The following is a 14,334-nucleotide window of genomic DNA, read 5'->3' on the forward strand; positions in this document are numbered from 1 at the left end:
TGCGAGACCGCCAGCCAGGCCATCAGGAGTAAGAAGTAAAGAGAAATTGGTACGTCCAAAACAAACATCACTGTCATTGGTTCTACATTATGTATACCTTTCTACAGGAAGCACAGAATATATGTATATGTATATTGAAACCAGTCTGGAACTTTGAAGGAGACAATATGTTGGAGGATGGGTTATGGCTCTCCGTCTTGAGGATGTGCGTGGTAGTATTTAGGTTTTGAATATACTCAATGTCGCTTGTCGCTTGAGTGAATGTTAGTATTGGTAACCGTACTAGTTGGCGTATGTGACTGTTAACATCGTTTCATCATGTCTCAATCAAAGACAGAATTTGTTCTCGGACTCAGCTCGGCCTGCAAGCCCCGGCTTGGGCCAGTATGATATCGCTGATTTAAACTGCGTGTACTAGTTCTCCGTACAAAGTTTCCCACACCTTCTGACATACTACGCCATTAGTACCAGTGCTAGTGATCACGAAGAACTCTTTCAAACCTGATCTCTTGCAGCACATATGGGCGACGTCGATGATGATCGAATCTCTACGTTTTCATACGATGGAGACGGCCAACCCGATTCCTTTAGCCTTGCCGAATTGCAATCGGTTGTTGATCTTCATTTCTTGACAAGCTGCAAGCTGGAGAAACTGGCTGAAGGAGGTTATCACAAGGTCCGTCTGGAATTACATCGCACAGGTTATGTTTGATATTTTTATAGGTATATGATATCTTGCGATCGGATGGTGCTCCTCTTGATGCTGTCGTTCGAGTGGCCTCTCCTGCGTTCCCAAAGGACAAGCTTGAATCGGAGGTAGCTATGAATTCACGTTGTATGTTATTCGCATTGGTATGAAAACTCTATGTTCTTTCAAAAGGTTGCGACGTGCAAGATGATCGCTGCGTTCACAAATATACCTGTTCCACGAATCCATGCATGGAACTCTGACGCATCGAATCCTGTTGGAGCGGAATACATGATCTTGGATAAAGTAGGTTGCCAAATCTAATGTGTCCCGTCTGGGATGTTTCACTCATACATCGCGAACTTAAGATTAAAGGTACCCCTGCTAGCCATAGTTGGGGGGATCTCTCCGAAGAGGTGAAGAAGACCGTGGTGTCGCAGGTTGCACGCTATTTCTTGGAGATATTCTCTCTTCGATTCGAAAGCGCAGGATCTCTCTACTTGAGCTCCCTTTCACCTCAATTCCTCGTCGGTCCAATAATCAGCACGCCATTCTACCGTGCTCTCGATGGCGTTGTCCGAGTTCCTGACGCGCCCATCTCAAAAAACGTCGATCCCAACAGAGGTCCTTTCTCTACCGTAACTGAATATCTTTCAAGCAATCTACGAGCAGAACTCGATTTTATCTCCAATCACCGTTCGGTCGTTCTTTCGGAGCTTCACGAATGCGACCCTACTGAGTCGGCAGAGAGGCAACTCGAACTCGGGGAGCGTGTTATGAGAAAGGCTATTAGTCTATGCTCTGTTTATCCCGGTGATACGTTGGTACCTGCCAATGTCACCACTCCACGAACACCATTCTCCTTAAAGTTGGACGACTTCCGTTTATCAAATGTCATGGTACGTCAATGCATGCCCCTTATGATGCTTATCTTCAACGCACATGCGTATGGTAGATCGATACCGATTCAGGTCGAGTGACTGGCTTTATCGACTTTGAAGCAGCTACCATCGCGCCTGTATGGGAATGCGCAGTGATCCCACGATGGCTTCAAGATGCGGATGACCCAGAATCCAGTTACGAAGGCGGAACCAGCGAAGAAAGGAATGTTTTGCGTGCTGCTTTTCTTTCAGCAATGGAAGGGTCTGCCCTATATCCAGAGTGGAGAGAGGCGTATGACATGGGTCGTCCTTTCCGTCGGCTTACAGACCTGTTGTGCTTCCAGGTCAGCGTTTGGGCTTCTAATGACCGTGAGATCTGGGTGGACGAACGTCTCCAATGGGCTGAAACTCACCCCGGGATTGGGTTGCCCGAACAGACTTGAACTACAAATTGACACCTCAATCTGAATACTTCTTGAGCTCGACCATTGACAATACTAGAGCTGCAGATGTGCTGTTTCTGGCATCAAGGAGACAAGATCGCAAGAGTCGACAAGCACAAAGAACAATATATCAAATGACGCACACTATTCTGCGGACACATCACATATACATGTCAATTTATGGACGAGTCAGATACTATCAGGTAATCCTGGACTATTTGACCAATCTTGTCAGAAACGCCGGTCAGAATGGCTATCGTCTCTTTCTGATGGAAAATGTTAGAAAGGTCCGTCATCGATGAAAGGCAGACTTGGACTCCTACCCAAACAGTGTCCTGCATTTCATGACCCTCGTCGCTCAGCACGAAATCGGCGATTTCCACAAGGCGACCACGGCTTACGAATCCGCCTTTCATATTCTCTTCATCGTCTCGTCCGCCCACCGCAGCAAATACAAGCTGACGGCTGCCTTGTTCGGCCGTCCACGCCAGGAGACGCTCCTGAATAGCGAGCGCTATTTTGACAAATGAAAAGGTCGGTTTCTCGTACCAGGCACGACGTAGTTGTGAATAACAGAATCCTGGCGTCACGGCTACGGAAGTGAGTGGTGTGACGGATTGCAATCTGTTCGTCAAGGCACGAACAAAGAAGAAGTTGAACACTGGTTGAGTTTGTCAGATTGAAGTAGGGTAGAGAGCATAGGAGGCACATACGCTTTGACTCTTGATACCGGGATTGCATGTGCCTAAGAGATCAAGTATGAGATTTTCATATGAAGGTAAAGTTTGATTTGTTTGCTTACTCAGGGATGCACCACTCTTCGCTGCTCAGCGTTTCAAGTGGTTTCGAGGAAGTCTTGATCTCTTCTGCGGGTGTGAGCCAGTAGAGAACACCACTGGATACAATTACCATCCGTGAAGGTGTTGAGGACTTTCTTCCCGCAGCAACTAGTTGCGGAATGAGGAGCAACGAAAGCAACGACGTTGCAAGATGATTAACTTGTAGTCTGGAGAGTGGATATAAGCGGTAACTGCGGGCAGAAAAATAAAATAGACCAACACAGACTCCCAGCCATCAGTGGTGAGTTGGTAGTGGGGCTGCACGATCCCTGCGTTCATAACCAGGATATGCAAATCGCCGCCGTCCTTCTCGAATTTATCAGCGAACGCGGTCACTGATGCAAAGTTGGCAAGGTCGACTATCCAGAGTTCGCATCCATTGTATCCGGTCTCTTGTTCGATTTCTTCAAATTCAGTAACATAAAAGTCAATGGTCTCACATCAAGTTCGATTTAAACGGTTGTACATACCAGCCAAAGCGACCTTCCCCTTGGCCTCGCTACGGCAGGCAATTATCAACCGCGCTGGTCGCATACGGGCGAAGTGTTTTGACGCCTCGAGTCCAATGCCTACATTGGCGCCGACGACGAGAACTGTTTTCCCAGATAGATCAGCTGTCTCCACTGGGGGCACCACCGACCATTGATCGATCACAACACCGAGAACTGACTTTTTCATGATGATTCGGAAGGCTTGTAATAGATTCAAAGAGAAACCATTCGAACGACTTTAATAGCACTCCACCCCGTTCGGTACACCGGGCCGTATCATGCATTACGGAGGGGCTGGTAGTGACTCGGTCACTGCATTACTCTTGGTGAGTCATCATGATGATGAGTGGTTACGCGTACGGCCTGCATCGAACGAACAGGATAACTGCATCATCCTCCTTGGTAAGCTCAAGCCTCAAGACGCTAACAGGCAGTGCCTGGATCAACTGCAAAAACGTGTCAGCTAGTAAGATGGTATACCGTACGCGCACTGGTTCTTTGTCCATGACGCACGGCTACTTCCACTGACAATGCTTATTAAGTAAGCCTGTGCTGGACAATGATCCGATCCACCAGCGCTAGTCCTCGTAACGACGTTACGCAAGAGGTCCATCAATAAGGTAAATATAACTCTGGGATATTATTTCACTCCTGCTAGCCATAGCTGGGGGGATCCCTCCGAAGAGATCAAGAGGACCGTGGTCTCGCCGCAGGTTGCACGCTATTTCTTGGAGATATTTTTTTTGTTCGATTCAAGAGCGCAGGATCTCTCTACTTGGGCCTTCTTTCACCTCAATTCTTCGTTGGACCAATAACCATCACGCCGTTCTACCGTTGTCTGAGTTCTCGATGCGTCCGTCTCCAAAAATGTCGATTCCATCAGGCACGCACTACTATTCCGTAGACGTACATCACGTGTACATTTCAGTTTATAGTACTACTACATAGATAATCCTGGACTATTGGAGCGATCTTGTCGGAAACTCGGTCGAGAATATCTATAGTCTCATTCTGACAGAAAATGTCAAAAATGTTAGTCACGGACCTAAGACGAATCAGTGGACTTGGACTCGTACCCAAATAGTGTCTTGCATTTTATGGCCCTCGTCGCTCAGCACGAAATCGGCGACTTCCTCGATGCGACCAAGGCTTACGTAGCCGCCTTTCATAGTCTCTTCATTGTCTCGTCCGCCCACTGCAGCAAATATAAGCTGACGGCTACCTTGTTCGGCCGTCCAAGCCAAGAGACGCTTCTTAATGGCGAGCACTATTTTGAAAAATGAAAAGGTTCCCTCGCTCCAGACGCGCAGTAGTTGTGAATGACAAAATCCTGGGTTCACGGCTACGGCACTGAGTGGTGTGACGGAATGCAACCTGTCCGTTAAGGCGCGAACGAAGAGGATATTCAACACTGGGTGAATGGTCAGGTTGAAGCGGGTAGAGAAGATAACAGGCACGTACGCTTTGACTCGTGATACCGGGATTGCATGTGCCTGAGAGATATTGAGTAAGAGATGTCCATATGAAAGTAGAGTTTGATTTGTTTGCTTACTCGGGGATACACCACTCTTGGCTGCTCAACATTTCAAGTGGTTTCGAGGAGGCCTGGACCTCTTTCGCGGGCGTGATCCAGTAGTGGAATTCACTGGACACAATTACCATCCGTGAAGGTGTTGAAGACATTTTCCCCGCAGCAATTAGTCGTGGAATGAGGAGCAACGAGAGCAATGACGTTGCAAGATGATTAACTTGTAGTCTGGACAGTGGATATAAGCAATAACAGCAGGCAGAAAGATAAAATAGACCAACACAGACTCCCAGCCATCAGTGGTGAGTTGGTAGTCAGGCTGCACGATCCCTGCGTTCATGACCAGGATATGCAAATCGCCGCCTTCCTTCTCGAATTTATCAGCGAACGCGGTTACTGATGCAAAGTTGGCAAGGTCGACTATCCAGAGCTCGCATCCATTGTATCCGGTCTCCCATTCGATTTCTTCAAGTTCAGAAAATAGAATCAATGATTTCACATCAAATAGATTATACGTACCAACCAAAGCGACCTTCCCCTTGGCCTCGTTACGACAGGCAATTATCAACCGCGCTGGTCGCATCCGGGCAAAGTGTTTTGACGCCTCGAGTCCAATACCTACATTGGCACCGACGACGAGAACTGTTTTCCCAGATAGATCAGCTGTCTCCACTGGGTGCACCACCGACCATTGATCGATCACGAAACCGAGAACTGACTTCTTCATGATGATTCGGAAGGCTTGTAATGGATTCGAAGAGAATCCATTCGAGCAACTTTAATAGTACGCCGTTTGACACCCCGCATCATGATATGGCATCATGGAGGGGCCAGTAGTCATCACTGAATTACTCATTCAAATGGTGATGATGCATCGAAGATGATGTGAATAAGGCCTATATCCGACGAATAAGATAGCTCCATGATCGTCGGTATGCTGAAGACGCTGATAAGTGCTTGGATCAACTGCGAGAATACATGTCGGTGGTATTTTGTTGTAATCAAGACTAGGAGTTTTCAAAATACGGAAGGTGTTTCTGATGGATGCAGACGAGTTGGTACAAGATGCGGAGATCTCCTAAGTTCATGTGAAAAACTCAGAAAGAAGTCCGAATGCTTTGTGAGCAGACGCGTGTTCTCGGCTTGCAAATCTCCACCGTTGATATTTTGGTGGTGTTCGGGCCAGATCTTTGTCTGAATCCATCATGGACACTGCGGGCCCGTAGTCATCTATTTACGGAATAATCTTACATAAGCGACTGACAATGTGCTGGCATCAATTTCATCGTGATCATAGGACCACTTTAGCTAACCACGTTTGATACAGAATAAGTCAATTCATGAGTCGCTCAGTCAAGTATTCGATTATGCGCTAGCCTTGGCCACATCACGTTCAGCCTTGGCCTTGGCAGCCGCTTCAAGCTCAGTGAACGTGCCACTCTTGAGGCACATCGTCCTGAAAATGCCATCCTCCTTCTGGATCAGATTCAAAGGTGTGTCGAACTCCGCAACCTGGTGGTCATACATGAGCGTGAGTCCGCATAACCTATTATAATACGCACCACTCCTGCATCGAGCACAATAAGACGGTCGTAATCAATCACGGTGCGTAATCTGTGCGCGACTAAGAAACCATAAATATACACAACATCAGCAAATGTCAGCTAGTCTCCCAAAGTGGATCACTAACCCGTGAGTAACAAGGAATCCGTAAACTCCTCCCTAATCGTCGCCTGAATTTTGGCGTCGGTGCTAAAATCAATGCTACTTGTTGCCTCATCAAGCACAATAATCGAGCTTCGCCTAAGCAGCGCGCGCGCCATCGCGATGAGCTGCCGTTGACCCTGCGAGAAGTTTGTGCCACCTGCGGACACCTGGGTATCGAGCGTGACGGTCGTCTTTGACTCCACGTCAGTGACAGCCGTCGATGCAGCAGAAGAGGCGGCATCGTCAGGCGTGGATGCACGGGATGGTGCGCGGGAGGTATGTTGGGATTGGTAAGCACTTTGACTGAGCATTTGCACGCGGTACAGCACGTCCAAACATTCGCTATCTTCGTGTTCGCCTGAAAGGGGTTCGACATCTATGTACCACAACCAGAAATATTAACTCACTGAACGGATCAAGGTTATCTCTCAATGTGCCCGAGAACAGAGTCGCATCCTGCCGCTAGATCAATCTCATGTGAGGCACGGCACTACAATACAGACTCACCTGGGGAATGAAAGTCTGACATACAAGTTAGCAACAGGGTACATACAAGTAATATATTGGACACTCACCAAACGAGAGCGAAGGTCATGGACACCAATCGTAGAGATATCAATCCCATCGATCAAGATACGACCACTGACAGGATCGACCTAACAGACCAGCTCAGCAAACATAAACCGTCCTTTATCAAGCATCACCTACAAAACGAAGAATACTCATCGCCAAAGTCGACTTTCCACTACCTGTGCGTCCCAAAAGCCCAATTCGCTCTTTCGCATTCAAAGTAAAAGAAACGTTATGCAAGACGGGAGGGAGCTCAGGGGAATATTTGATGACCAGGTCCTCGACGGTTAGCAACCCTTCCTTCGTCGAACTAGAAGGCCAGTAAGCAGGAGGACGACTGGACTCGATGATGGCAGGAGGCTCTTGAGGCAAATCAAGGTATTCTACAACACGCTCGACGGAGCTGAAAGGGCGAGACAGATGCACATGAGTATAAGAACATCATAAATCATCTCCACATACTTTAGATCAAGCTCAAGTGCGGTCCAGAACCGACAAGCCCAATAGACACTGGTAGTAAAGGTCATAGCACTCGTGATACACAAACCCGCGGTACCAGCTGAGACATAGCCCGATAGCGCAAGGAGAGTAGTGGCCAACACAGCCAACCCACCGAGCGCATCAAAGTTCAACAAGAGCCATCGATTCGTCATCCAGAAATTGTACCACATCTGTCACAGCAACCGTCAATGCCATCGTACAGTAAAATTGAGTTCGAGTCTACCTTGGTAGTAACGTCGATCTTATCGTGTAGGTCGTCCAAAAAGCGCTCTTCAGCAGAGAAGGCCCGGACCGTAACAATACCCTCAAGCAACTCGCCAAAGCCAGAGAAGATAGGCGACCGAGAATTAGACTCCATACGACGAAGATCTCTGCCAGTCTTCAGATACCCAAGAGCTAGTAGGCGATAGAAGAAACCTATGATCACAGCAGGGATAAGGAAAATCGGGAAGAAAATACTAGGGGGCCAATGTATGAGCATATGACTTGTCGAGATGTGAGCAGTGACTTACACGACGGTGAAAATCGCAGCCGCAAACGTCGCCAATGAAGAGTTGACAGCTGATAGCGAGCCCGCGAGATTAGTGTCAATGGTTTCAATATCCTAGAGACCACCATGTGTGAGTTGACGATCCAAAACTACAGTGCTTTTAGTCTCACCTTTCCGAATCTATTGAGCATGCGACCAGCCGGGGTGACATCATGCCAGCGCATTGTGGCACGCACGACACCCGTCAAGAGCTTGCGGAAAATAGATCTTGACGCTTTCAACGCTCCGGTGTACTGAATAGAGATCGACAAGATGCCCACTGCCGCGGTGGCGAAGCCGATCAGCCCATAAATACCAACGTAGTATAGCGGATGTTCATGAACGTCAGGCAACGTGATGGGGCCGAAGCCAGTGGTGTTAACATGGAAGTAGCTGTTCGAGTAGTGTTGATAGTCATGGTAGGGCATGTAGCCGTTCATCAGCACCTCATTCTCGGTCAATACAGAGGACGGCATGATGTACGGAGCTGGCTCGGTGCCATCGCCGTATGCTTGACCCCATTCCTATAACAAACATAAAGTAACAATAATGAAGAAGAGAGTATCGACTAACCCGAACCCAGAGCTTCTCAATAACACCTAAGCTCTGCGAACAAACAATGAGCATCCCAAGCATAAACCATGTCCAGTACGACCTGCCCCGTAGTCAGCCCACGCAACACCTGAAATGTAACGAGACCCTTACGATGCTTTCAAGTACGCGTTATAAATTGCCCATTTGACGCCTCCAGCCTCCCGGTGCTCCTCCTTGATGAGCTTTCTAGGCTTTTTCTTTGATTCTACAGGCGTGTCTGCCTCATCGCTGTCCTCCTGCGCTTCAACAGGGACCTCAAAGGCTGCGACAGATTCCTCTTCTTTGGCTTCTGCAGTGGAATCCTGCGCAATGTGGTCCAGAACGCCCTGCGCGCGGAGATCCTTGACAGTGCCCTTGGTATCGATGCGACCATCCAGTATGCGGACGAGGTAATGAGTGCCAGGGAGCACGAGCTCCACGTGGTGAGTGACTAAGATCTGTGAACGGATTTAACACCGCGTTGTATCATCGTGAATGACAGACATACCACCGTACGGTTTGCCATCAACGGTCCGCGGAAGAGTCTATCGTACAAGAACCGCGCAGTGTGACTGTCCTATTCGTAACATAAGCACGAGGGTAGCATATGAACACATAGATAGTAACTCACCACAGCACTTAATGGATCATCCAACAGGACATACTTCGTGCGAGCATATACGGCTCGAGCAAGTGCAACACTGAATACCATGAGCATCCCGAACAAAGATCTAAAACCCATGCCTCACCGAGCTTTTTGGCCACCTGACAAGCTGACCCCCCTAGAGCCAATCTCAGTATCGTCTCCATCCTCCAAGATATTCAAATCCGGCTGCAGCGCACAGCACTCGACGACATCGTTATACCTCTCCTCGTCAAAAGGTTGCCCAAATAGAATGTTCTCTTTAATGGACTGATGACGCAGCCATGGTGATTGAGCAGCATATGAGATTGAATGCATAAGTCCATTCTCGTCGATCTTCGACGTATTTTTCGAGATAGTCAGTTTGCCGCTGATGATAGTCATCTCGCCCAGCAGTGCCATCTAACAAAGCATCATGTGAAATTTATATTGAATGGAAGGAACTTTACTCACGAGCAAAGCAGTTTTGCCACTCGCCGTCGGTCCAGTAATCACAGACAGCTCGCCCTCGGGAAACCGTATCGAAATATCCTTGAGCTCAAATCTATGATCTTCGGGCGACGAACGGATGGACCCGGACTCGGAATCGACGGCAGTCGCAGTTTCGTCACTCGAACTAGCACGAGAGTGGCTTTTGCCCTTGCCTTTTGAAGTTTCCTCAGGTTGCTCGGGAACTTCATTCCACTTGAAGAATCCATTCTCAATTGAAAGGGTGTCATCCTCTTCATCGCTATAGGGTGCGCGAGCCCTCTTGATAGAAGACACCTGATCATCGACTTCGTCCTCTTCGAGGTATTTCTCGATACGTTTTAACGCAACGCCAGTCTGAAAGTCCGCCATCAGATACAACGCTCTAAAAATGAATGATGCTATCATACCTGTAATATTTGAACAATCCAAGCTGGGATAACATTCAACGGCTGACTGATGCCCGCATAAGCCCGAGAACGAGATAAATATATCATTAACTACTTACCGAATCATGCTGAACAGCGCGATAGACTGAAAAACTGCATCAGCAACCTCACCTTATTTCCACAGTCACCGGACTCACCGTGAAAGCAACCGACACAGTCAGCTGGTTGCCTTGGTACACGAAAGTGAAGAATGATATGAGCGACACCAAAATAGGAGCAGATGTCCAGATCAGGGAAAACATCACTGAGTTGATCCGAGCTAGTGAAATGGCGCGTCAGACGACTTCCAAAAAATGACGGTGCAGCTACTTACCCTTCACCATCCAATTCATCTCCACTCCTCGTGCCTCCATAGCCCGTTGAATCCAGCGGTCCTCCCACGCGAAGAACTTGATGAATTTGACAGCTCCGATGAGCTCGTTAAGGACAGCCATGCGTTTGTCTCGCGAAGCAGAGACACCCTTGTGAATGCGGACGCTGCGTTTAGTGACAAAGCTGTTCAGGGGCCAGCCAGCGAGGAGAACGACAAAGCCGGCAAATGCAGATAGACCGAGAAGACTGTAAATAGAAGGTGAGATGCTTCAACTGATTGACACGAGTGGACTTCCTTACTTGTAGAGGAAGGTCGTGGCAATGATAATCTCGAACGGAGCTATCAATAGCGATAGGATCAATTACCAGACAAGGGAGGACAAACGTAACTGACCTCCATAGATGAAATATGCGCCAGATACCATCATAGCAATCCTGTTTGCATCTACAGCCATCAGATTGACAATTTTTCCAACATCCGCGCCAGCCTTGGGGTCATCCGAGGTCGCATTCTCAACAGGCTTGATTCCTGCTTTTTTATCGGCAGCCTCCTTGGCTTTGTCCTTGTCGATAATGCCCGAGTAGTCCTGACGCTTGAGAGCTTTGTCATAGATGGCAGCCATCAGCTCTACACGCATCCTTGTCGCCGCTCGCCGTCCGAACCACAGGTGTTGGACATCAGCTTCTGCCTGATACGACGTAAATGAGAGCTCCCGAATAAGAGACCTAGATACATACCTTTAGCAACGTGCACAGGAAGGCCAAGAAAGCATAGATGTATGCTTGGAATCGGTCCTCTGCGGAAGATTCCTCGATAGCATCAAGGATACGCCTGAAAATCGTTGAGCTCAGTAGCAATTAATACAATAAGAAGCAGTACTCACTTTAAAAGGAATGGCGAAGCGTAGGCGAATATGACGCTGACATAAGTCAGCAAGAAATCCAGTCTGACTCGAGCGTTGAGTGAAATTTCCAGTAAAAGAGGACAGGGGCTCACATAAGATCTAGCGAGTTGGCAGCCCAGAGACGGCGAAGGAGAGAAGAGCGACTGACATTTAACATCAACAAGTGGTCACCTCGTAGCATGATATATACGTACATGATGGTGCTGAACTTGATGAACACTGGGCGGGATTGCTGGGTGGGACTAAGTTTCCAAACGTCATCCTCGCTCATGGTCATGTTCGAGCCACGAGTGATAAGTGGCTGGACCCATGAGAACGTTATCCACTCCCACATAGTGGCATAATCTTCAGGAGAGTACTTGACATACTATGACGCGGGTAAGGAGATAAGCAAGTGGGCAATAATTAAAAAGATAGCGGCCTACAATATCTTCCTTCTTGATACGGTTGCTTGGCAGCTCAAAGGGCATATTTCCTACGACGGTCAGGAGCACCATAATGGCGATGAGATTGGAAATGAGGCCCAAGAATGGGAGCTGAGGCAATGGGACACCGAAAACCTCGTACTCGTACAAAGTACCACCGAACAGGATGATGCCAAAGACGAAGTGTAGCACAAATAAGGAGAAGAGATCGAAGTGGATAGTCGGCTTGGGCCAGAAGACAGGCTTGCAGGAGGCATATATCCAAGTGGCAGAAATGAGAAGTTGCGCGATACCCGGCCAAATATAAGCCTTATGCATGATGATGCTGTATGCACCGGCAGCAGACCAAACGAGGGCCTCGACCAAAGCGACAAATGAGAGTAGTACGGTGCGCCATAAAGGAACGGTATTGTCGATGACAAGGTCGTCTGTGTTTTCCCCTTGACTATCTAGAGCTTCGGCCTCGCGCAAGGTCAAGAAACTGCGGAAGGGGGATTTAATAAGGCTAGCAAGTGGACGAGCGAATGCAGGAATGCGTGGTATGGAGAAGAGACACAACGCTAAGACGAGCGCAGCGGGTACAATCGCCCCAAGGGAGGTGCGTACGCAGGCATCTGATAAATCAGGTGCATTGATGCCTGGGCATAATTGAATCACCATTGGTCTCCAGAGAAGCTTTGGGATGGGGTATCCCGTGCACTTTCTGAAGTGGTAGTGGTGATTGTGGTGGACAGTGGTGAGTAAACCTGTCGAATTGTAGAGTAACGGTAAGGAACACGTTGAACGTACGTTCGACAAGCTTGTTCAACTATTTGGTCAACGCTTATTGGAACAGCTCATTGCCATTACATAAACGGGGCCAATAATGATACGTAAGTAGTAATATGCAACGGTGCGCAGTATCAGCGCTGATACTGCGCAAGATGGCCGCGGACAGAGGAAACTTACTAGTGGTATCAAGCTCAGCGACAGCCATCAACGCAAAATTGCCGCGCATAGCGGCCAATATTGCGACAGGCTGCGTCGAGTGCTGAAGTACTGATATTAGTATCTTGCGCTCAACACACAAGATGCGGCAAGAGAATGAATCTGCTTTCAGGACAATCTTTTCGCACAGATTGCCGGTGGTCCTTTGACAGTGCATACGACACAAGTGCCCCGGCAAATATATATTTTTATCTCGAACCCCCATCATCATCCTAGCGCCCCTGACGCGCCTGTTCTCAACTCCCAGGCCACCCTTAGGAACTTTGCCCGCCATTGTCTCATCGGTTGTCGCGATCCTCCATTCCCCTTGTGATCGGCACTACAACCGAGTCGCTATCAAACGAAACGCATCCTGCAAATCGCGTATTGCGCGAACTACAAACACGGCCATGTTCGACAAGAGCTCGTGACAGCCGAGAACAAAAGAAGCTTTGAAGAGAAGCAAATTAGAACAGATGTAATTGCGGATAATAAACTTATGTGGGGTATTCTGAGGGCACATCCACAACTGAATGTGGAGGACATGCAAGGACGCGTGCAACACGACACGGTACTTTCCAAAGGAACGTCGCACTCTACTGGACGGTTAGGGCACGGGAAGAGAATATATGGCTTACGACGAAACCAGTGGAAAACAGAAGTCGAGAACAAAATGAGAAGTGTGAGAGAGCCGACGGGGTTGACTTTCAAATTCAAATTCAAATACAACGACGGAAGGTTCGGAGCATACCGGATTCCTGTCTCCACATAAATCCCATACAACTCTCCAATACCATAGCATGGGGCAAGCGTTCCCGAAAGCGAGTGTTTGCGTCGAGATATGCCGAGCAAACGGGTTCAAAGTATGTACCACGCCGTGGGAAATCTCTAGACAAGACCCGCTGGGAACCGTTCTGGACAAACGACGTTCACAGTGAGCCATCAGCGCTGCAGCTAAGAATACGATCTTGCCGTCCCTGAAGCACATGCTACACAAACCTACTAAAGGCCTCTTTCGTCCCAAACAAGAATGTTATCAACGTGCTGCATGTTCCACTCGCCACTGATCAAAATGAGCAGATATGTAGGATCCTTCTAGTGAGTATTATGTATCTTGCGCATCAGATCCAGAGCTCGAATCGCCATCACCTACCAAGTATGCTATCCCATTACATCTTGACCCTTCCGATTCACCGACGTATCTGATCAGATGATCCTACTATCTGAGATAAGAAACCAGCATACACCACAAAACCTTCCCCAACGGTGGTCGTTCCAGCACCAAGACGTATTTATCATTCCATTGCACACACAATTGCAAACTTCAGTCCCACGAGATCGTCATCGTCTTCCCGATGCGGGCAGTACCCAGCAATAATGGTTTGCAGCCAGGACCTGCATCGATGATGCGCCCCG

General features: G+C 48.3%; 4 protein-coding genes across 4 annotated transcripts; 1 reads left to right on the forward strand and 3 right to left on the reverse strand.

Annotated features, from left to right (window-relative positions):
• Positions 1–162: 162 nt before the first annotated feature.
• On the forward strand, positions 163–2,224 carry HD556DRAFT_728056 (uncharacterized protein). The gene is made up of 5 exons (XM_041311442.1): positions 163–676; positions 724–816; positions 881–994; positions 1,057–1,587; positions 1,644–2,224. The coding sequence occupies exons 1-5, from the start codon at positions 521–523 to the stop codon at positions 2,010–2,012; spliced, it is 1,263 nt and encodes a 420-aa protein (XP_041157396.1). The 5' UTR covers positions 163–520; the 3' UTR covers positions 2,013–2,224.
• HD556DRAFT_1242402 (uncharacterized protein) lies at positions 2,186–3,529 on the reverse strand (the record flags this gene model as incomplete). The annotated part of the gene is made up of 6 exons (XM_041298274.1): positions 2,186–2,278; positions 2,336–2,673; positions 2,726–2,757; positions 2,815–3,018; positions 3,072–3,255; positions 3,322–3,529. 6 exons carry the CDS (start codon positions 3,527–3,529, stop codon positions 2,186–2,188), a joined length of 1,059 nt encoding a protein of 352 aa, XP_041157397.1.
• Positions 3,530–4,195: 666 nt separating this feature from the next.
• On the reverse strand, positions 4,196–5,603 carry HD556DRAFT_1295849 (uncharacterized protein). The gene is made up of 6 exons (XM_041299431.1): positions 5,390–5,603; positions 5,152–5,335; positions 4,895–5,098; positions 4,804–4,835; positions 4,419–4,753; positions 4,196–4,353 (listed from the first exon to the last, which is right to left on the reverse strand). The coding sequence occupies exons 1-6, from the start codon at positions 5,595–5,597 to the stop codon at positions 4,267–4,269; spliced, it is 1,050 nt and encodes a 349-aa protein (XP_041157398.1). The 5' UTR covers positions 5,598–5,603; the 3' UTR covers positions 4,196–4,266.
• Positions 5,604–5,882: 279 nt separating this feature from the next.
• HD556DRAFT_727650 (uncharacterized protein) lies at positions 5,883–12,693 on the reverse strand. The gene is made up of 28 exons (XM_041311440.1): positions 11,953–12,693; positions 11,722–11,894; positions 11,620–11,670; positions 11,507–11,569; positions 11,361–11,454; positions 11,017–11,311; positions 10,923–10,962; positions 10,624–10,868; positions 10,448–10,569; positions 10,370–10,395; positions 10,272–10,317; positions 9,847–10,218; positions 9,500–9,795; positions 9,382–9,451; positions 9,259–9,327; positions 8,883–9,208; positions 8,751–8,832; positions 8,309–8,701; positions 8,161–8,252; positions 7,872–8,106; positions 7,610–7,818; positions 7,286–7,550; positions 7,153–7,233; positions 7,085–7,099; positions 6,985–7,033; positions 6,561–6,935; positions 6,433–6,494; positions 5,883–6,382 (listed from the first exon to the last, which is right to left on the reverse strand). The coding sequence occupies exons 1-28, from the start codon at positions 12,610–12,612 to the stop codon at positions 6,236–6,238; spliced, it is 4,953 nt and encodes a 1,650-aa protein (XP_041157399.1). The 5' UTR covers positions 12,613–12,693; the 3' UTR covers positions 5,883–6,235.
• Between the last annotated feature and the right edge of the window lie 1,641 nt (positions 12,694–14,334).

This window comes from Suillus plorans, assembly GCF_016647745.1.
Source record: "Suillus plorans strain S12 chromosome Unknown HD556scaffold_50, whole genome shotgun sequence".
NCBI lineage: Eukaryota > Fungi > Basidiomycota > Agaricomycetes > Boletales > Suillaceae > Suillus > Suillus plorans.